The 23,544-nt window shown below is 48.4% G+C and overlaps 1 protein-coding gene across 1 annotated transcript; it reads right to left on the reverse strand.

Annotated features, from left to right (window-relative positions):
- Positions 1-253: 253 nt before the first annotated feature.
- Positions 254-19,122, reverse strand: SCD (stearoyl-CoA desaturase). Its single transcript, XM_048945374.1, has 6 exons — positions 18,826-19,122; positions 15,061-15,337; positions 9,120-9,250; positions 6,068-6,273; positions 4,682-4,914; positions 254-3,497 (listed from the first exon to the last, which is right to left on the reverse strand). Exons 1-6 carry the CDS (start codon positions 18,850-18,852, stop codon positions 3,298-3,300), a joined length of 1,074 nt encoding a protein of 357 aa, XP_048801331.1. The 5' UTR covers positions 18,853-19,122; the 3' UTR covers positions 254-3,297.
- Between the last annotated feature and the right edge of the window lie 4,422 nt (positions 19,123-23,544).

A 23,544-nucleotide genomic window follows, 5' to 3' on the forward strand; every position in this document is an offset into this window, starting at 1 on the left:
GGGAGCAGCCATCATGAGCTGCTCACTCAGCACCCTTATGGAGGCAGAGGGTGATCTCCCCTTCCTTGCCAACAGTGGGAGGGAGCAGGACTGAGGATTGGCATCTTTTAGCCCAAGTACACAGAATATCCCGCTTTGGCAGGGACCCATGAGGACTGCTGAGGCCAGCTCAGCAAAAGGCGTGGGTGACAGTGTGCCTCCTAAGTTCTCGTGCTTAGTCCAGTCCCGCTCGTCACGCTGGAAGTCCAACAGGTCTTAAAGTAACATTTTTATTATGAACAAATAAAATTTCAGATCAGCACAACCAGATGTCTGTTTCCATATTAGTAGAAATTATTTCAAAAAGTTTTTTTTTTTTTTTTTCCTTTTCCAGTACACAAAACAGAGAGATACTACTATGCAGAAATCCCTAAGCTGTGAAAAATTGTATCCTACTCTCAAGTGACAGAGCTCAGGCAGCGTGCAGGTTCAGCTCTCCAGTCCTTCCCCGAGCACCCAACACTTGCTCTCTGTGATACCACCGGGATTGGGAACGGGCCTGGAAAGTGCTTCCTCCAGCATCAGTGTGCACATGGTGCGCTGCTGCCTGCCTCCCTCCCGCTCCCTGTGGGCAGCGTGCAGCCCTGTGCAGGGAAACTGAGGCATGACATGACACTGTCCCAGATGGCACAGCAGGCAGGTGCTCACCTGGGCTCAGGGAACGGCTCTGCTGCCACCTCATCCGCTTCTACCTCTCACAGACTCATTTACAGTGAACATACAGACGATGCATCCAGGATACAAACATGCCACCAAAAATATATATATATATATATATATCTCAAACAAAAGTCTACCTAAAATGTTCTATCTGTTTCTTAATCTAACAAAAATTTCTAACTCAAGTACATTCAAAATCACCTGCACCCACAGTTCAATGTAGGCAATTAAATAATTAAGAAACCCCTCAAATGTTCATAATTCAGCAAAAAAAAAAAATCCCAAAAAACCAACAAAACAAAAAACAGCAAACAGCTGTCAATACTTCTATGTATATTAAAGGAAGATTTAAGGCACCCAGAGATATTTGCCAATCCACCTTGAAAGTGACTGGGCAAACACCAGGACTGTTTGGTTACTGTTCCTCAGCTTCCACCCTAATTCCAAATTCTGGACCCAAATCAGCACTTGAAATTCAAAAGGAACCCTTGGTGTCAGTCAGGCCCTGCTTTCTCTGCTGGGAGGACGTGAGCTGTTGCAGCATGTCACGCACACTTATCTGCCACAGGGTATGTCGTGCCGCAGGCTGAGGGCACCAAGAGCAAGTAATCGCTCTCCTCACCTTCCCCCCTTCACAGGACTGTCTGGAGCACCTCATCCTCTCTGGAGACTTTAAGGAGTTCACAGGGGTTTGGTGAAGGCAGCCCACAGTTGCAGAGCTAAGGGTGTTTCTCCCCTTTGACCCCAACAAAGCAGCAGGGCTGTAAGGATGTTGCCTTTAGTCTGGTGCCGCTACCTTTGGGATGCTGTGAGCTCCACGTCACAGCCCTCAGCTGGAGATCACATCAGCCCTGGTACCCCAGAGCAGAAGGGTCCTACTGATGAGCAGTGACAAGGATGCGGCAGGGAGGGGAAAGGAGAGGAGAGTCCTGAGCTAAAGAGAGTTACAGAGAGCATTGCAAAGCTGTCCTGGTTCCCACATGTCTCGGAGCAGCAAAGCCGCAGCAGCTGGCTGCAGGGAGGCTTGCCAGGCTGCTCTGTAGGGAGCGTGGCAAGGGGCCAGGCGGATGAGCTGCCCCCAGAACCAGGGGGATGCCGCCAATCTGCTCCAATGTTACCCCTTCCTGTCACCTCTTATGCTTTCCTCCGGTTCCATCCATGTGTTTAAGCAACATAATTGATACTATTGCTACAACTAATTGCAAAAATAAAAGTGGATAATGGTGAGGGAAGCTGAGGAGGAAAAAAAAAAAAGCACATTCAGCCTGGTGAGGGGCCACTGTGCCCACGATCCAACTGCCTGAACTCCTGCTGCAGTCTGTGCAGCTTACAGGAAACAACACCCACAGGAACTTCTTTTTCCCAACACGCCCTTCAGCTGCCTGCCCACGCTGTCTCAGGCCCGGGTGATATAACCGACCTTTGCGCTGCCTCACCACCCGCGCTGCCTGCATAGCGGGACAGCAGCTTGCTCACCAGGCTGAGCAGCAGGCTGGCAGTCACAGGGGGCCAGGAAACAAGCCAAGGGGCTAAGGAGGAGCTGCGTTCTCTTCCTGTGTTCTCTAGAGAGTGCATCCCCATCCCTCAGGGAGCTGGGGACTGCAAAACCCCCTCAGCTCCTTGCCACCTCGCTCCATCTCAGTGTTTGTCAGGCACTTGTTAATCGAGAGCCCATGCAGAGGGAAAGACATGCTTTGTAAGTCTTCCAAGATGTCCTCACACCTCCTGAGCACACAGGTGCTCCCTCGCCATACCAGCCATATCTCCTGTGTCCCTGCACCCAGACCCTGGGGCACACAGAGACAACAGGACATCTGTGGGGACACTGTTCCTCCAGCATGTAAAGCAGCTTAATACAGTGGTGAAGCTTTGGTTTACATCCTTCTCCCCCTCTCAGTTTTGGCACATCCTATTTGCTGGCAAAATCTTGGCTGCACCCAACAAAACCACCCAAGACCTGCCTGGAGCTCTCAGACACCTTTGGGGCTCTCCTCCCACCACCAGAGGGCTGAGAGGTGGGGAGGAGACCACTCCCCACACTCTGCACCCAACAGTAAGGGAAAGGGACAGGGCTGCTTATCCCAGACAGCTGTTTAGCCATGCCAAGCATCAGCAGCCCTTCAGAAAGGAGGGACAGAGGAAGGAGAGGTGGGAATTTTGGGGAGATGGTCACACTGACTTTGGCTTAACTCTTCAGCTGGATGGTATGGGCATCCCTCAGCACTGTGGTATGCAGAGGGCTGCAATGGCCCAGGCTGCTTCCCACCAGCTCCTCCACCTGGGGAGGCAGGGATGAAGTAAAGCAGAAGACAGGGCAGAGGAATTAGAAATGAGAACAAAAAGGGACAGGGGAGGGGGAAAGGGGTAGCCTGGTGTTACAGAGGCAGAGCTCCAGGTCTTAAATACATCACGTAAAATACACCATGGAGGAGGTTAAAACTCATTATCATTATCGTAAGCAAACTGGTAGCATTATTCAGTAGTTAGTAAACAGAACATTAAACCTTTGTCCAGCGTGTTCAGAGGGATCAGGAAAGGAGAAAGGGAGAAAAAGGAGGAAGGAGAGGTGTGGATGTGTGTGCGAAGGGGAGTAGGAACTCAGCCGCTCTTGTGACTCCCATCTCCAGTCCGCATTTTCCGGGCCAAGATGACCTCTTTGGAGACCTTCTTGCGATCACTGGCCAGCCCCAGGAGGCACATGAGGTCGATGAAGGCTGTGGTTAAATTGAAGCGCCAGCCAAACTCACTGGTGGAGTAGTCGTAGGGGAATGTATGGTGGTAGTTGTGGAAACCTTCTCCTGCAAAACAAGACCAAGGAGAAGATGGGAAGAGCTCTAGGCTAGGGCCCCTTTCACTTGGCCCAAGCACCACAGCCCTCCAACAGGCTCTGGATTGGTTCTAGGTTGCTCTCTCCTCTCAGCGCAGTTTTTCCTCTGTGAATTTGCCCCATTTCATTTGGAAATAGTCCAGCACTAGAGGAAGCCTGTGCTGGCCCAAAAGAGGCGATGACAGCCAGAGAGGACTTATGAGACTTTGGCAGAAAATGAGCATGCAGCCAGGAGCCTATAAAACTTCTTGTTCATAGACTGCACCAATAAATTGGGGGAATCCTAATGGATTTTCCTCTGCCACAATAAGACACCTTCTAGTATAGGTTGAGCTACCTGACAGACCTGCATCAAGTCCATGACAAACCAAGAGAGGCCAATTAACAGTCCTAATGCCAAAATCGAGAAGGTGTTTCCAGATGGGAGCAATGCAGAGAGACCTCTACGAAGCAATCTACATAAGCCAGTTGTCCTCTGCTCTAGAGAGTGTTAGGGTGGGCTTCAATGCCCAATTACATTGCCTGGACTCCTGCTCCTACCCCCTGGCTCTCTGTAGTAAAAATCCCTCTCTACTAAAACCTTAAGAATAGATCTTTTAGTGATGGAAATCAGTGCAGCAACTGTAATATACAGGGATGTACAGCAGCTGAGATTTGAGTTTAGGGGAACAGATATGGGCAAATGCTAGGATATACTTTCCTTGATTCTCAGAATTTGGGAAAATGCACGAGATCTGGCTTGTCTCATCTTCTAGTAGCCCCAGATCACTGGCCACGCTAAGAGCACATCCAAATACGCATCTGCTGGTTTTTAAGATGATAAATCTAAGAGAGATAAGCTGAGACTGCAGAGCAAATTTTTTGGTCTGGTAAACAGGGCAGAGAGACCTTGGAGCAAGGTAAATAAAAAAACTGCTATTGAGATAAGGAGGTGCTAAGTCTAACAGAGTCTTTTCCAGGCTGCAGAGAGGCTAGTGGAAGCTGATAACCCCACTGCCCTTATGTACTCACTGACTAGACTGGGAAACACGTCCACATACAAAAGCTGCAGGGCAGGAGAGGAATGATGTAGGGGAAATGAGGACACCTGGATTCACAGAAATCTCCATAAACAGCTGCAGCACCAGCAGTGAAAATCATGGATGCTGAACGTACCTAGGGCCCCCACGCTGACCAGTGGGTTCTCCCGTGGGTTGATGTTCTGATCATACGGCCGATTGCCAAACATGTGAGCAGCACTGTTCACTAGCCAGGTGGCATTGAGCCCTAAGGTGTAGCGCAGGATGGCTGGAATGAAGAAGCTGATGATGATGGATTCATCCCAGAAGTACCAGGGCACTACAGTGGGCAGCGTGAAGCACAGCAACACCACCGATGGCTTGTAGTATCTGGAAAAGAAGGGACCAGGAGGAAACTGTTCAGTGGCAGATGCAGGGCTGGTTCAGTCCTCCCTTGGGAGATTTTTTTGTCTGAGTCATACAGGGAAAATCAAGTGCAGAAATATCTCAATGCTGAGTCCCATATATTTTACCCTGGGTGCACAGAAGCCCTTGCTGGAGACTTCCAAGTCTTACCTCTGAGCAAGAGATGTGGACTAAACTCCTGCCACACATATGTCCCAGCCACACATATGTAGAAATGTCCCCATCACAGTAAGTCCAGACACCAATTGCTGCCTTTTTCCCGATCTCCCATTTATCCCTTAGCTATGCTGGTCTCTATAAGGCAGTGCCACATTTGCAGAAGGTTCCACGGAAAGTCTGTTCTCCAGCTCTGGCCAAGTGCTGCATCTCCTCCTCGCACTTGGCCCTGTCTGCCAGTACCCCACAGACAAATGCAAGCAGAAGATGCTTGCCCTGTTCAAATAGCTGAGCATACTGGGTCTCTCACACTGGAAGGATAGGAGTAGGGGAAGCTGAGCCACTCTGGTGATCCACAAGCAAAATTCACAAAAAGTAGGAGAGCAGCCCTGGTGACAAGCTCATCTTCTCCAAAGGTGAGCCCCAGTACAGCCCCAGACAGATGACAGACACTCCACACAGGAGGCACAAATGAATCAAGACTGTCCTTCTTAGTGACTGCCCCTCTCATGTCCCCATTTTCAACTCATCTTTCATCTCTTTCCAGCAGACCGATGGGAGGGAGGCAGAGGCATGACCTGGAACATGAACCACAGTTTCTCCAGGGATGGCCCAGAGGCACTCATAGGTGGGTTCTGGGCCAGCCCAGGCAGCAGGGGGATTGTGGGCAAGCAGGCATGAAAGTGGCTTGTGGTAAGAAACTCAGCCCATGAGTGAGATGCTACAAGGCTGGAAGGTGAGAAAGGGGTGTGGGAGGGCTGGAACCCTGGCACCAGCTTCTAAATGCTTCCTATAGAAGAGGCACAGCTGACTTCTCACAGAGCTCATCCCATGGCAAAGCCTCAGGCAGACCAAGGACTCACATTCCTCACATGACATCCCACCTCCTTTCACAGTCCACCAAAGGAGCTCCCTAGCTCGCTTATGGGGTTCCCACTCTATCCCACACCCCACTACTTACCTCCGCTGGAACATCACCACTTTGTCAGCCTTTAAGTCACTCAGGTCCAGCTTCTGGCCCTTCTCTATGACATCTGGGTGTTTGCGTACCAGCAGCCAGCCGATGTGGGAGAAGAAGAAGCCCCGCATAGCATTGTGAGGGTCTGCATCTGTCTCAGAGAACTTGTGATGGACACGGTGATCCCGGGCCCACTCATAGATGTCATTCTGCAAGGCAAGATGAGCAGAAACTTAGGGCTAAGGCTTGAGATGCTCCCTTCAAAGTTACAAAAGGGCCTACAAAATCCTGTTAACGTGAATGTGTATTAGTCATTCTGTCTTTCTTTAGGATTTGAGGTTTTTGACTTTTAAAGCAGAGGTTGGATCTTCTTTGTTCTTCAGCATCTGCTTCTTTTTTCTTTTTAATTCTCTTACTCTCTTTTGTTGTTGTTTTTAATTAGTTAATTTTAGATCTTGGTTTGCACATCCTCTACAGCATCACAGGCTTTGATTGGTTCTGTTTGTTCCCCCACCCCACAACACCCAGTCCTAACTGGCCAGTTCATGCCTCCTCCCTCACACAGCACGCACTGGTCTCTTGACCATGTCCCTAGAGCTGCCAGTAGGTATTGATCAACCTGCCCCTTCACTCTACAGTGACATTTTCCATGGGTCAGCCTGCCTTACTTTTCCTGGGATTGCCAAATCTGTTTGACTTGGGGGCAATCCTTTTTTTAAACTTTTTTTTTTTTTTTAATCAAGCAATCTTAAAAGATTTAGAAATAAACACACAACTTCAATGAGAGTTACCAAAATTTGCCCATTCATTTTGAGCTAGGAAATCAATATGGTTTGAAAAATGTCAAAGCTTTCATCATCTGTATCACAAAACACTTGCTTTGGCCACTTTTAAGAATAGATTTCAATGAGCCTGTACTCATTCCTCTACAGCAAGATCTTAATTTGCTTAAAGCCATGTATTACAGCATCCTAGAAAGCAAGAAACAGATCTATGCACATCTCTATTTTCTGTTTCCTCTGTTAGAGGAGTCTCTGAGAGACTCCTTAATCTCATTACTAACACAGGGCTTCTATGAACTATGCCTTCTGCTGGAGGCACAAATCTTTAGAGGCCAGGCCTTCAAGCTAGAGCACGGTACTATTTTGTCTTTCACACCACGTGTACAAACACATATCAGAGATTTCAAGGCAGAAAACTCAGAATCTTGATCCAAACTTTAGCATATCTCTTTTCTACTGACCTTAGCTTGGGACCAGCCCTAGCTGCAACCTTGACTTTCTTAGGTCAGCAGGCGAAGCTTCAGAGAACCCTCCCTCCTTGGCAGTTTCCATCTTATAGGCTATAACCAGAGGAGCTTCTGCTGCACTGCAGCTATCTGGTCTTCACAATGGAAGAGCCAGATAGGGCTCAAATTCTCTGAAACCAGAAGCCGCAGGTCTTTGATCAGCTGACAGGCATTCTCTGGAGGACCTCAGATAAGACAATCTATGATCTTTTCTGGCTTGAATAGTTACAAGTCCGATTTTAGAGCTGCTGTCAACAACAGGAATGAGGTATATTGCAAATAAACCTTCTCTTGATCTCATTGAGAGTAACTATTAAAAGAAAAAACTCAAGAGGAATGGTATTGAATTTTCAGTAAAACTTTGGATTAGTTCCTATTGAAGCTGGAATATCTGTCTGTCTCTCATCTTTGTCTATTCCCCATAGCAATAACTCAGCAAATTCTTTCCCTCTTCTGCCCTACAACCATGTGAAGGATGGTCTTTGTATGGGACTGTCCAATACACAACAACCCAACTCATTCCCATGCTGAGTACTGGACCAGTAGCTGGAATCAACAGCTTGGTCTTTCCTCTTCTTCATGAAAAACTAATTTGGTGCTAACAGAGAATAGGAAAGTGAATGGTGTTTTAGAAACTTTTCCAAGACTGGAGAAAACATTCCCTCCCTTTTCTGATTACACATCAGCGATTATATCCTCTATGGCTGCACAATGAACAAAGTGAGACAGTGGCACTAAAATAGCTGGTCCACTTGGGCTTTACCCTTCTCCCCACAGCTCAGCTGGAAAATTACTTAAGGGCAAAGTACCAGCACTTTTCTGTGCACCTTCTTCCAGCAGAAAGTGCTACAGCCTGCCATATAACCCACTACTTCCTACACAGTAGCTATCCTGTATGAAGTCCTCTCTAGTACAGTTGGAGAATGGAGTTCCATTAGAGCTGCTCCATAGCAGTAAACAGGAGGGACTGATAATTTTTCTGTGCCAATCCAATTAGGGTTTTCACTCTAACTTCTTCAGGGCCATCTCTGCTACTTCATGCAGTCCCTAAGGACTGCCCTGCTTGTTTGCTTTTGCAAATGATGAAGTGCTCTCATGAGTGATTAGGCAATATCCTGAGGAGTTTATCAGCTGCCTCCAAGTCAGTTGGGCCACTCTGAATGGGCCCAAGCGTCTCTCCTTGAAACATCACTGTTCTGGGATGACTCTCTGCAAGCTAGTGGCATGACTTCAAATTAGGTTGTTCCTTTGGTTATTCCAAAATCAAAGAAGCCTACCCCTAAATGCTCAAGTGCTTGGTCTTTCTGCAGCAGTAGATTCCACAGCCTTGCTCCCCAGTCTGTGCAGATGTGCCCCCCTCTTTTCAGCAGCGCAGAAAGAGGAGGGTGAGGCCACTCAAATAGCAGGAGAGCACTTAGCACATCCACACCTCCTTCACAGATCCTCCTAAGGCAGGAACTGGAGAATGCACTTGAGGGAAGCGTACATTCCTGCTTTGGAGAGCTTTCCTACCCCTGACCTTGGTGAGTAGTCCTTCCCCATCTCATTAGCAAGGTTCATCTCACAGTTACCCTCTGAAGGGGCAATGTGAAGGCAATGAGATGGACTTCAGCACCACAATGTTAGATGGAAAGGGTAGGTTACTTGCTAACAAAAGGCAGTAGGAGAGAGGAACCGGTCATCATCTTGTGCCCTGTATCTGAAACACAGACTCAGGGGAGCACTTCTTTCTGGGGACTTGTTTTCACACAAAGAGCAGGTGCTTACCTGGAAGGCCATTGAGTTTGCAATAGTCAAGAAGATCCGCAGGGGCAGTGAGGCTTTGTAGGATCGATGGCTCCAGAGGCGGTGAGATCCAGCTGTTATCCCCAGAGCACTCAACACAAAACACAGAATGGCTGGAGAGGAAATGAAAGCATTGGAGCAGTTAGAGCAAGTCAGCCTGCACCACAGTTTCAGGCAAAGCAACAGAAAGGCAAACCTTCCCCCAAAGCTGTGTATTCAAGAGAAGAACCCATGGAAAGCATATACTAGGGCAGTAATATATCAACTTGAGAGTGCAGTTACTTGAGTACAAAGCATTTTCCCTCATCAGATAGGCTTGGTCTGGGAGGAGGAGAGGTGCATCTAACAGATGCGTCTACCAGGGAGTGGCTTCCCCCATTCCTCCCATATTTCCCAATCAAAGATTTCACTTCCCTATCTCACCTGTTGTCACTCTTTTGCATTCTTTTAACCTAAAGGTAGTAGATTATCTTAGAGTTATTTAGGAGGACAGCTCAAGCCCATAGTTAGGCTTCTCTTCTGCTCCCTTCCTTAGTCTGAGCTGGCTAGAAAAATATCTAACCTACCAATCTAATGGGAGCTCTAGGAGAAGGGACATTTCCTGCTTTCCCAAAAGGTAACTCCATCATTGGCAGAAATTTGCAGATTTCAGCCAATTCACTTAATCCTGCAGACAGCTCCTTATTCCTAGAAGTAGGCCCATTGATAATGATCACCAGTACACTTGACAGTACCATTCATTCCAGCCAAATGGATCTTACCAAGCTTATCTTTAATTCAGAAAATGCTTTGTTAGTAACATGACTAAAATCAGTTCCTTCATTCAGATAATCCAGGGTTTTGACTCTGATTTGAATAATATCAGACTCTGCAGTAACAACTAAACCCACTTCTGGATGTTGCAGACACTTCCTATTAGTGGTAGGAGTGTGACACACCATCATTCTCCCTTGGGCAAAGGCTGCTATGCCCTGCAAAGCAGATTTCATAAAACCTCTGGGTAACCTACTGTGCACATCTTGGCAGCTGAGGTAGATTTCCAAGAATGACAAGCAGTTTAAACCAGAGCTGAGAGCAATACCTCTCCAACCTCTACATACTCTATGAGAAACACCAAACAGGGAGTCCATAGAAAAAAATACAATGGTGGCTTGCAGTGGATGTTGGATCAAGGATGTAGGGGGTAACTTGCTAGGAAAGTAGCCCAGCTCCCCACTGTGGGGCAAGGAAGTGTGAGTTAAGGGTGAACTGGGCATGGAAATGGAACTGTGCAATCTTTCATCATCTTTAACGGTGCTAGAAAGTAAATACCAGGTTAGGTGAGTACAGGCCCTATTTATAGGCTAAGCTCAGGCGTCCCTTTCTCTCACATGCTGTCCTGCAACTAACTGTAACTCCATGCTGCCTTGCATCTTGCCCACATACAATAACTGTACTTTATCTAAGGAGCAGAAGTGTGCTGTGGGAAAGGACCTGGTTATCTGGCTATGCATATATGGGCACACAGACTGAAAGAAACCTGAACTCTTCCTGGGGGCTATTAGCTCTGTCAGACAGGTACATTATGACCGTGATAAATGGAACAGGAACAGGATATGGACAATCAAAAAAAATGTTGGTGAACAGAGGAATCAGTACCCTGATGATTCAGGGGGTTCGTCCCCCTGAACAGATGACTATGACTTAGGGAATGAGCATCTTGCAGGGAACGAAGAAGAGCTTCTCCAAGATCACTCATTAGGATGCGAATTGGAAAGGAAACAGGGAAAGTGAGATGAAGTAGCCTAGGCTTTCATAGCTGCCCTGTCACGCTCCCCCAAATGAAGGACTGAAGAACTCCATCAGCTGAGGTTTCAGCATCGTGTTCAGTACCATGACGTGACTGTGGCTTTGCAGTATAGAATATCCAGAAGACACTGTATTTGCAGCATCCCAGGTGATGTTGCCAATGACCCATTCAAATGAAATACAAAGAATTATGACCACTGGCAGTAAAGCGCACTCAGCAGCCCAAAAAAATGAATCAAAAAACATTTCAATTCAACTGTGCTTATATGACTCAATAGCCTCTACCTCTTTGCGGCTCAGACTGAGACCTCAAGTTATGATGGGAAGCCAGGAATGTGCTAAAGGCATTGTCACCTGCATTCAGCCATCAAGGATGTTTACATGAAGAGCTGTCCCTCCTCCCACAGGTGTCCTTGGGCTTCTGCTTAGAGGGACGGAGGGAAAGCTACAGTTCTAGATTGTTTTCTGTTTGCTTCCCAGTCCAACCTGGCCAGGTTGTGAGGATAGCAAACAGTTGCTGCTCTCGGGAGAAATGAATCAATAGTAAGGAAACACATGCAGGCAGCATAAGGGGAACAGTGTTTAGAAGGAGCAATAGGAGCTGCTGTTGCTAAACTTTAACTTCCTTGTCTGGCAAAGTCAGAACTTCCCCTCTGCACTCAGCAGAGAAGCACCGTCGCCTGCAAATTAAGCCTGGAGAGGACACTAGGAGAAGTGCTGCCCGTAGCAGGCTCAATGGGAAAGCAGAATCAGACTTCTATAAACATTTTGCTGGAGATTTTCAGGCTGTCTGTTGCCTAAATTATCCAGCAAGATTATGGTTCAGAAAAGTATCAATCCATATTTCTGCCACCGCTGCAAGGAGTCGGGTCATCAGGGGTTAACACAACTATCACCATCTGATGTACCTGAGGGCCAGGAAGACAACATGCAAATCATGTTTTGGAGGAGTGAGTAGTGAGAAACTGTCCATCCCCTTTGCATCCATCCCTTCCAGAATCAGTCTGGCAAAGGAAACAAAATCTGCCCACAGTCCCTAGAAATAAATTGTCTGGACCAGATTTTGTCAAGTGTAGAGAAGACAGTAATTAAAAAGGGGAGCCAGCAAGAAAGCCATAGCACTGGAAGGGCTCAGAAAGCTTTAAATATGGTGAGCTTTCACCTGATCAACAATCCCAGCTCGTTCTGGGAAGCTCTGTACCAGAAAGAGATCAGGGGATACAATGCACACAGCAATGCAGAACAGCAAACAATGATGAAGGCAGGGCTCGAGAGCTTGGGAGACAAAGAGGAATTAGCACACAGAGAAATGAAAACAAAAGAGGACACAGTCACCAATATAACTGGTTTCAGAGAGACAGAAACATCAAGGAGACATTGGCCTAGATGAAGAGGATACAAGCAGAGGATTGCTCCTTATAAAAAATACAGTAGGGTAGATGAGCTACCTGACACAATAGAGAACATCTGGGGCCACAATGATTTTATATTACATGTACATAGCCTGAGGAAGGAATGATCTAAGCAAAGAAACAAACAAAAAACAACAGCTCCAAAACTACAACTGAGAGAGCTGCTCTGCCATGAGCCCATGGCTTGTGGACAAGTCCCTGCTATTCTGTCTTTGTGTGTCAAAGGGGAACTGTTGTCCTTTCCTTGCTGGGAAGGTAACAGCAAGACTATGAGATAACAGTTAAGAGGCTCTCTATGCCCCTTCAAAAAAAGGTAGTGAGCTGAGACAAGAACAGTGCAAGAGAGAGCAAGGAGCCTTGTTGAGAAGTCAAATTTATGAAGGAAGCATCCCAGCCCCAGAGAATGTGCTGGAAAAGCCTTGTCTGGCCTGCAAAGTGAGAGAAAGGATGGTCCTTTTCCAGAGGATGTGATCTAGGACAGGGAGCTCTCTGAAGCCACCGCAGCTGCATTAACACAGGACGGATCTTCAGCTATCCCAAAACAATGCAGTTCCTCAAATTCCACATTCTTCCCTTCCCATGACACTTGTCACTCCAGAAGCCACTGAGGAATCATGCAGTGCCTCACAGTGGCTGGACAGCCACTGGTACTTCACATCAGAGCTGGCTGAGGAAGAGGAGTGACTGGGGTCAGAAAAAAAAGTAGGGCAGATTCCCAAGAAGTGCCATAGTATGCCATACAGGCATCCTGAACAAGCACATGGTTGCAAGGACACTGCCTCACAGACCATTTTGAGGATAAGACGGGGCTCAGCAGAGTGCAAGGCATCATTTACCTTCTGAATGGAGATGCTCAAGCCCACCTGTGTATCTCAGGAGAGGTCAAGGAGATGGGTTGGATGGATTGGAAATAACAGCACATCTCAGCAGACATTAAAATAGTAGGCCCAGCTCAGCTTCACCCTCCTCCTTGCTGTAAAGCCGAAGCTGTTTGGGTGGGGGTTAGATGACTCGGGCTGCCAGTACGCTGCTGTGAGACAGGTCAGCAGCTCCTGCCTGCAGCCAAGAGCTCGGGAAGGGGACACCCCACCACACAGACAGCCCAGAAACACTCCTCCAATGTTGTGCTAAGGCTGCATGTCCTGCCAAGCCCTGCCAGCCCCAGGGAAAAATGCAGCCTGTCCTTGAGGCCTGTCAAGTTTTCACAAGGGAAAGGCCAGCAACGTTTTCTTTCATAACATCCCTGTGAAAGGCCATGGTGACAGTGTGGGAACAGAGAACACTGCCTCTGTTTCTGCAGATGATGTAGCCAGACTCTTGAGTCCTGTGGCATCCAGTGGGCTCATCCCCAGGCGTCTTACTGTGAGATGCTTAAGTAGTTGGGGAAGCACAAAGTCTGGCAGCCTAGGGGGCCATCTCCTTACCAGATGCAATGCTTATAGCTCACAGCTGTCAGGGTGACAGACTGAGAGCATGTCCCACCCCGGGTCCCATCCAGCAGGGGCAGCAAGGCAGTGCAAGAGACTTCAAGAGGACCTCACTGGGGCCTGTCCTCCTGGGATGGCCAGAATGCTGCTCCCACCGGAGTACTTCACAGGGACACTGCTGAAACTAAAAGCACTGCTGCCATTCCAGCATGTCTCTGAATATGACTGGGGCTTCCTATTTCAGGATGCTCTGCTTCACAGAAAGGCAAGGGCTGGATGCAATCTCTAGAACTCCCCACTGGGAACGGTTTGGCTTCTTGAACCCTTTGGAAGGTCATATAATGCCTCATGGAAAGTGAGGCTCCCCAGCAGCTTGGGCCTCAGTCCCAGCTGTCTTTCAAGCAGTCAAAGAAGTTTGGTTCTTGCTCAGGGATAGGTCTCAGAAAAAAAGGAGCTTCTCCTAGCTACCTTCTGCTTGGTTGTGCTTTCTATTGGAATTCGCTGCCTGGAGAGCTGCTTTTTTATTTTTTGAAAGCTGTCACACTTAATTCTGGGATGATGGAGGCTAATTGTGTTCTCATAAGAATGATACAAGAATAAACTTCTACCCTTAGCACAACTGTATTTTGTCTTTTTCCCCTCACAAACACATGGAGTATCTGTAGACGTACATAGGAATGGTTACTTTGGGCAACAGCCTCTCACCAAATTCCCTATATCTTCTATTCCCAGCCACTCCTGAATGGGCTCTTGCTAATATCTTTCTTTCTAACTTTCCAGGACTGTCATTGTGCTCCATCAAATGTTTTCTGTGCTTCACCTCAGAAGGCGCTGTATTCAGGTGTGTCTTACTCCAAAGTCTAGCAGACTAGAATCGCTTTGTCTAAAGATCTTTTTTTTCCCCACTCAGCATCAGGACTGTTCCTGTGAGGGTTGGATACTCCAGAAGACTGGGCCCCTACTTCTGCCAGTTCCTATAGTAAATGCCTGCCAGGCAGAGGACCTCCATGAGCCAGCAAGGATGCAGTACTGAAGCACGAGGAAAGTTCCTCTCTCTATCTTATCTAATGCCCTTGCAGAGGTTTGCTCTTTAATCATCCAGGCAGCCCCTGTCAAATCCTCCTCCCTCAAAGGAGACACTTGCTAGTGTTTCCTAGCTTGCTATGAAGCTGGCTGAGCATCTTCTAAAAGATGACCTCCACTTACTTTTCCTTCTTGAATCCTGGAGAGAAAAAAAAATCTCACCCAACAACCATGTTTGCAGATTTTGAGAAACAAGCAGAGAAATGTGCTTACCCCATGCCAGGGTCTGGATCTTTGCAGAAGGGATCATCGTCAGCCCGATTATGGCCCCTAGATGCAGCAGGCTCATGAGGATTATATTCCTCCAGACGTATCGCAGAGGGGGCTTGGGGCCTTCCTTCTCACGGTAGGTTTCATCAAAGAGATCATCCACCATGCCTCGTTCTGCTGCCAAGGTGTCATGATCGAGTAAGTCTTTCTTCACAGCAGCATTCCCGTTCTTGGTCACCCGTGAGGTGACAGTGGTGGTGCTGGAAGCTGAGGAGAACTCCTTGGAGAGATGGCAATGGATGTGTTCAAGAAAGGGAGAAAGGGAAAACAAGACAAGAAATCGGTGGTTACAAATGCAAGAATGTAGTGATGGTCTGTGAAAAGGAGAGGGCTTTTTCTTTCTGGGGAGAGGAAGGGAATGGTGGAAACCATGCAAAAAGTAAACAAAAACACTTGAAAGCCAGTATTTTCATCTATCAGTGGTTTGGTGAATTCTTTTGCAGGCTGCAAGGATTTTTATTTTCCTCCAGTATTATAAGTGGGCGGTTTTAAGGTGGGCTTTCAGTCTGGCCTTGTACGCAACCAGCCAAAAATAAAAGAAATCTTGCAACAAACAAAGAGATGGGGGAGAAATATGATCTGAAATACGATTTTTTTTTAAAATCGTCAGGCTTCTCCCAACCTCCAACATCTTTGTGTTACCCCAGTAGGGATCACAAGGTAACGGCAGGAAGCTCCTTTGGAAAGCCTCTTTGTGTCCCCATGCCTCCCCATCCTGGCTGGGATGCAACAGGACCTCTCGCCTACACACCAGTCAGCCCCACAGTCCCTGCTTCACAGCTGCTGTTGGGCTCCTTATCCGTCTCTCACTCTTCACCAGGCAAACTGAGGCACTGGAAGGCAATCCCATGAGCTGAGACCACCAATGCAGGGACAGGAAGGTCTAAGAAGTGAGCTCTTTGGATCTGGCTCCCGGCTTTCTCCTGTAACCATGACACAACATTCCCTCTCCACATGCTTGTTTTCCCTGGCACAGTAACAGCCCGCCCGAGCAGGCACGCATGACGAAAAGAGCAGGCAGGACTGACCCTCATGAAACAGGTCACTGAACCCTGAATCACCCATTTCCACCTCCATCCTGACAGCTGCGTGTTTGCTGGCGCTCGCACCCCTTCCGCAGGCCTGAGCCCAAGTGCACGCCTGGGCCTGACCCAGAGATGCTGTGCACGTGGGCTGTGGGTGGTGGGGGTGTGCTGCCCAGCCCTGACTCCATGCCTGGGGGCCGTGGGCTGCACAGCACAGAGGGCTGGGAAGCAACCCAGAGGGAGCAGGAGAGGCCATGGCTGAGCTCAGAGCCTGCAGCTGCGGGGCTCCCTTCTGAGGAGAAAGCTCTCCCGAATTAAAAGCAGACTGAACCCTGGGCAGCCAGGATATATGAAGGACCACCGCTCTGCCATGGCCTAGTTTCCTGAGGGAAGCATTCAAATCAGGCCAGGCAGCTTACATGGCCACTCCAACTCCTCCCTTTCCCGAGGGCAGAAACTAGAGGGTTACAGACATACCTTCCTACGGGGAGGAGTTGGCAAATCCAGGAGATTCCTCACATCTGGGAAGTGTAACATTGCTAGGCAGGGAGCCCTCTAAGCTTTTCCTTCCACAACTGAACATACCCTAGCTAGAAAAAGATAAACCCTAGATGCTGCTGAGCACCCTGCTGCTCCCAGTGTGCCCAGGCACCGCTGTGCTGGGACCAGCCGCCCCCTCATCCCAGCCACTGGCCAACCCTCCCTGCTTCTCTAATTAATGTCACTCTGAGGGCGTGATACTCCAAGCTGCTGGAGAATTCAGAGGCAATCCCGCAAGAAGAGCTGTGAGAAATGGCTTTTCATCCAGAGATTAGGCAAATAAAAATCCTGCCCATTCCAAAGTGTCAGATATTCTCATCTGACATTTTGGCAGGAAGGCACAGTTTTCTTCCTTGGCTGGAAGACAATAAACCCAAAAGACCGAAGACTTGTCTATGCAGGAAAAATTCCCAGCAGAGATCTGGTGGTATAATTAGACGGGTAATACTCCCCATATGGACATGCTGCTTCCACAATAAGAATCTGAGGTTGGAACTGCATTTTTCTCCTCTGTGATGGATTATGTCACAGTCAGAGTTACATAGGAGGAGGGAGAGTACAAAGAAAGCAGCAGAGAAGAAAAAAAAACTTCTTACTGTGTTGCAGTAGACAAGTGAAGAATTTTACCAACATACTTTTGCTGCTAGAATTACACTGATATAATCAAACAGGTCATTTCTCACATGTAAACTAACCTTAAATCAAAAGGACCATAAAACGGCTGTGAAACAGCTCCATCGTTACAGACCTGTTGGAAAGGATTGGGATTGGAGGAGGGAGGGAGAAGTGAGCAGCTCTTTAGCTGGAGACCAAGGAAACCAGGAGGAAAAAAAAACCCACAGATTTTTATCCTTTCATGGCTACCATGACTCCTGCGGCTCCCACCAAGGAAAATGGGACAGGAACCGATCTGGGGTCTATAGCTGAGAGAGGGAGAGCATCAACTAAATCATCTTTGTGAGCTCTCCCTCCTTTCTGAATGACTTTGCAGCTCTCGTGCACAACAGATGTGCTCTCCATCTCCACGCCCCCCCACGTACCCTACCAGCATCAAACACTGCATAGGTGATCCTGGCAACCAGCCAGCTGCAGCTCCAAGGTTTTAGCCCAGGGCCCCCAGGGCACTGAATCTCAGGTCCCGTGTATTTTAGTACGTCCAGTGTGACCCAGGGACAGGATTCTTCCCAGCCTCCAGGATATGCCCCAAAGTACACATCAAGAACAAGGAACGTGGTCTGAGCACACTGTCCTTGGCATCCATTTCAGGTGGTGAAAGGAATATAATTATTTACATCACACCATCCCTGGAAGGTCATAACACCTGCACAAAAGGATGGGAAGAGCCACCACGTGCTGGTGACAGGCGAGGCAGGGGGCTGTGGTTTACCTCCCATTCCTCAGCACAGGCACAATGGGGAAGGATGAGAATGTGAGAGCAGGAGTACAGGATCAGCCCCTGTATCCCTGGGGAGTGTGACGGCCGGGAGGCAAACAAACAAAAAAATAAATAAAATCTCAAATGTTCTCTAACTCCACATATCTTCCCAGTGCCGGGTTGTTATTCAGGCTGCCTTCTGCCAAAAATGGGCTGTCTCCCCATTGTATGTTTGCTCGGCTTTGGCAATGCAGACACAGCCATTCATTTCATCTGGGCAGCTGGCCGCTTTCACCTTGCGTCTGTCCTAGAGACGCTCCCTGCTGCAGTACTTGTTTTAAAAACGCTGCAAAGCGAGAGCCCTTTCTTTTCGGAAAATGAATAATAAATACAAGCCACAGCCAGAGCGCTCCACTCCCCAAATCCCCACGACCTCATACCGCAAAGGACTTATCCCCTGCTAGCAGCTTTGGATGGATGTTTTAAAACAAGCCCGTATTTCACGCTCAGTATATTCGAGATCGTTCCCCCCTCGCCAAAGCCTCTCCGGGCGCTGCTCCCAGCGGCAGATGCCGCCGTTTCATTCACCGTCTCCCGACGGAGGCTGAGCGATGCCCTACGAGCGCAGCGAGCGTCTTCACCTCCCGGCCGAGAAGTGGCCCGCGCCGCCACGCACATACGTGTGCCGCGGACACGCGTGGATGCCCGGGCCGTTCCCCTGAGCAGGGAACAGGACAGGGCGAGGAGCGGACAAAGCCCTCCGCTTACCTCCTCCTGTAGCAAGTGCGCAGGCATGTGGCTGCCGTGTCCCTGTCCCTCGGAGGCGGTGCGCGAATGTCCCCGGTGGCGGCGGCTGCTGCGGGACTCTGGTTGCTGTCGGCCCCTCGCCGGGCGAGTTGTGCGGCTGGGGAGGCGGATGCAGAGGTATTTAAGCGGGGCCGGGCTCTCGGCACCCCGGCCTCCCTGTGACCCTCTACCCGCTGCGAGATGCGTGGGGTCAGCGCGACGGGCGGCGAGTAGCAGCAGGGGCTTGGCTCTCGGCGTGCCCGGGAGGGGAGGCGGGGCGGGCCGGGGGGCGGGAGGAAAGATGCTGAGGAAGAGGAGGATGGCGAGGGCCAGGCTCTCGCATGATGCCTGGCTATTTTTTTTTTCTTTTTTTTTTTTTTCTTTCCTCCTTTTTTTTTTTTTTTTTTTTTTCCTCCTTTTTCCTCCCCCTCGCGAGCCGATTGGCTGCCGGAAATTTGGTGCCACCTCGACTTGCCCTCGCCATTGGTTGCTCGCAATCTGCTGTTCGCTCCCCGCGGCGCGCACCCTGCGCGGGTCTGCTGCCGGCGCTCACCGCGGTTCGGCGCACTGCTCTGCTCTGCCCAGCTCTGCTCCGCGCGGGGCTCCGCGGAGCAGCCGCCCCCGGCACCAGGGCTGCGCGGAGCGAAGCAAGAGCGGAGCGGGGACCCTTACCTGGGCCAGCGAATTGGAAGGAAGGCACTTCATTGTCAAGCAGCTGCTCTGTACTGGGAGCTCTGTAGAGAGATTTATGTATATGTATTGAAATTGTATTTTTTTTTTTTTTTTTTTTTTGTGGAGAAAAGCACATTCACAACTATATGTCTGGATCCACATGTATATTTGCGTAGGGGTTTATCTTGATATACACAGTCTGGAAAACGTTGGCTGTAACCTTTGAAATGAATCCTGGGCATTTTCCACCAGCAAACAGTTCTTTCTGGTGGAGGGCGGAAGAAAGGGAAAAGAAATGAAAAGCTCAGTCTGGTATCAGCCAGTTTCCGTAACAACGTTCTCACCAGCCCCAGTAACAGAACCTGGACTTCCTTGTTGCTGGGGTTCTTTACCAGGGAGACGTTTCCCACTAAAAGTGAAGAAGGCACTCCAGCTGCTGCCTTCCTTGTGGCAGAGCTGAGGCAGCTCTCTCCAGTGCCATCACCCCAACTGCAGTGTGCCCCATGTTCAGGCAGCGCCCACTCCTCGCGCAGAACTCACAGTGGAACAGAGACATCAAAAGCCATGTTGAATTGTGCCCGTATCCGCTGAGCCATATCCTGCCTAGGCAGCTATCTCTCAGCAAAGGAGCCGACCAAACGAGGTGCGGATGGACAGCCACTTTGTTGCGGAGTCAGTCCATCCCCGGGGCTGACCCAGCTCCCGTACAGTGGGGCTGATTCAGTGGCAGCTGTCAAAAGTGAGCTGCATTGTAATCACTGGGAGGGAAAAGTGACAAAGAAAAATAACAGCAGCTCAGTTCTCTGTATCCAGAGGTGGCTGGCAAAGGGGAAAAAATGTGTCTCTCCTTTTTCATCTCGCTGTGATGGATGAAGAGGTCTGAGAGGGGTCTGTGTTTTAGTTTCACATTAGAAAATCAAGCCTTGCCTACTCTCAGACACAACATTGAAAGACAGAACCCACAACAGAAGATGTTCCTAGACAATGAAAGCTGGCATGAGTCAGAGAGGGATTTTAACCATCTCTTTTAAGGCTCTCTGTTAAATGGTCGGTTAACAATGCTGATGGTTAATGAACGCTGGAGAGAAACAATGATTTAGCTAAAGATTCTACTTACTTTGTACATTGGAAGAACATTGTGCTAAAACATTATCCTAAGGAAATAAGAGAAAGTAAAAGCAGGGTAATAAATAAAAAAGAAAAAGAAATAAGGTGGTACTTGGGTACTTGTTGATTAGCATATATATATGTATAGCAGCTCATGGCATGGTGAAAATAACAGTGCCACAGACCAGAGACATGCTACCAGCTGGTAAAAAGAAGGTTCTTGGGATTCTACCTTTACAGTTTTGCAGAAACCAAGACCCACCAGGACCCTTTCCTTTCCCACCAGTTTTTTTTTTTCAGATGCAGAGCATGGCCAAAAGGGGACTTACAGGGTAGCAAGTCTTTGCCATTCTCTAAGATGAGCACAGCTTGCCCCCACATGATGGAAGTGAGGGGCTGCCCTGGCGAGGGCAGGGCAGCAGGGCTGGGATCTGGCTGCTTTTCCTTCCAGAAAGAACTGTCCAGCTGAGCCTTCAGCAGAAGCACCTTGCTGGTGGAGTTCACTAACATCTCTTAGGAAAGACTGAACTTTAGTCATCGTCTCTGGGAAAACTATTCAAAATTTCTGCATGTGGTGACCAATGCCTAAGGTCACGGTCTTCTATAAATGCACTGAGGCAATGCCAGGAGTGGGGCACAGGGCAGCGATGAGCAGCAGCAGCTGTACCATGAACAGAGCAGACTGTGAACTTCAGCACAGGGTTTCATCACAAATGGTGCTACTGTAAGGCTGGTTTCACCTTTCCGAGAAGCCTCCTGTAGATTCACAGCCTGGCCAAGGAATTGCAGTAGTGAAAAGCTCTTGCAAAGTCCTCTCTGTGAGAGGATCCCAAAGCAGGTTATCAAGGCTGAGTAAAGAGAAGAAGAAATCAGCGGCAGCATCACCAGTGACTTATCCATGAGCAGATCTGTAAGAGGAAGCAGTTGCATCCCTCTCATAGGATGTGCTAACCAACCACTGCCAAGATTCAGGAATAAAACAGGAGCAAGTCTAAGCTAGTACATTTCATCAAAACATTGTCTAAGCCTCTCCTCTAAAAATAAATAAATAACTAAATAACTAACTAACTAAATAAATACTGCTTCTCCACAAAGCAGTTGAGTTTTGCAAGAAGATTTCATCTGGTGTTGACATATTGGAAATTTTACTGAGTCTCCTCAGTTGCCCCCTCTGAAGTGTTGAAAAACCAAACACTGCAAAGCTTGTTGCAAGGGCTTTGCAACGTTTACTTCATGTTATTTGTTTATCTTATTTTACAGCATTCCTCATCTCTCCCTTCTTTTTTCTATTTCACCATTAGAATTTGGGGGAAAAAAAAAGAATCAAAGAGAAGGAAACAAGCTGAAAACTGGGGAATGAGCTGACCCATTCTCCTTCCCCACTGCCAAAAATAAAGGTTTGCAAAAAATCTGCCAGGATTACTCATTACTTTCTGCATCTCTTGCATTGTTTTCCTGAAGAAGTGTGAAGCACTTGAAGTTTTAGAGGTTTTCCTTGGAAAAGGAGAATCACGCCAAGGCCTTTAATCCAAGCAGAAGTGCAGGGGCGGTTTAATGCCATTTCATCAGTCCTCCTTTCTTCCTCCTCTCTCCCCTCATACAGAATCTGCCTTTCAAAGGCTTTAGCCCTCTATCAAGAGCAGATAAATATCAGTGTGTTTCACCACTGCCAGCAGTTTCGTGGGTTAATGGTTCCCTGCTTCTCAACAGATTTGACTTCTGGGCACAGTTACATGTAGCAGAGAAATGAGGTGACAGCCCTGGGCTACAGAATGAGTTGGAACAAGACTTAGCTTAGGCTGCAGCATGAACTCCTGCCTGAAAGACAAGGTGGTGGCAGCTGCAGGTCTGCCAGGACCATCATTTCCAGGAACTCAGAACTAAGGATCAGATCCCAGCTCTCTGGGCAGCTTTCTCCCTATGCATTCTCTTTTGGAATCATGCACTCTTCCTAAGCCAGGAGAGATGGCATATGAATTTCCTTTCTGACATGGAAAGCAAACTCTTGTGTATTTACCTGGCCTCAGCTTGGATATATAGGATGGATATATAGTTTGGATTTTGGGGAATCTATATAATCTATCTATTTTGGGGAATCTATCAATGTGTTTACCAAAAGTGAGATTTAAGTTTACAGGGACTGGCATTACCTTGCTTGCTTGCTTGCTTGCTCTGAAGTTTACTGCTCCACAAATTCAGTGGATCCCACAGATCCCTGGAAATCCCCTGCCCCATCTTTTCCCTTAAGGCATGGCTGCATTCAAGATATGTTACTTGGGCTCTTTAGCTAACAGCTACTTCTAGGGAGTTCCCAGAAGAGCAGCAGCAGCCACTGTCCCAGCTGCTTTTCCACAAGTCTTGGGAAGGGCTGGGGCTGAAAGAAGCTTCCTTTGCCACCCTGCTCTGCCTCAGTGGGGAGTGTATGGTTAGAAGGAGGGGACGAGATCTCAGAAATCACCTGCATCTGATTGCCAGGGTCAGAAGGGAAAGCAGATATAATTCAGGTGATGGAACATGCCTCTGAGCCATGAGCAGAATGGCTGAGTTCACTGCCACTGGCGCAGAAATCTTAGCTCTGAGAATTAGGCTGGAAATAGCTGATGATAGCAATGGGGTGCTTATCTCTGCACTTTGCCCCATCCCATCTCTTCCAGCTCGCTTTAGCACCAGACCCCCTTGCCCATCCTCCCGTCCTGTTGCCCCAAACAGGCTTTGCTCCCAGCCCTGGGGCTGCCAACAGCAAGAACCCAGCCTGTATTGTCTAAACAGGGCTATACAATAGACAGCATTGTTGACACTGGATTTTTGCCCTCATTAAAGATGACCTCACAGCCCACCCCTTGGGCACTTCAGCCAGCCCCTTTGGACTGTGAGGCTGTCTTTTGAACTTGGGTAAATAAATTGGGAGGGGAGGGGAAGAAA

Source organism: Lagopus muta, chromosome 5 (genome assembly GCF_023343835.1).
Source record: "Lagopus muta isolate bLagMut1 chromosome 5, bLagMut1 primary, whole genome shotgun sequence".
Classification (NCBI taxonomy): Eukaryota; Metazoa; Chordata; class Aves; order Galliformes; family Phasianidae; genus Lagopus; species Lagopus muta.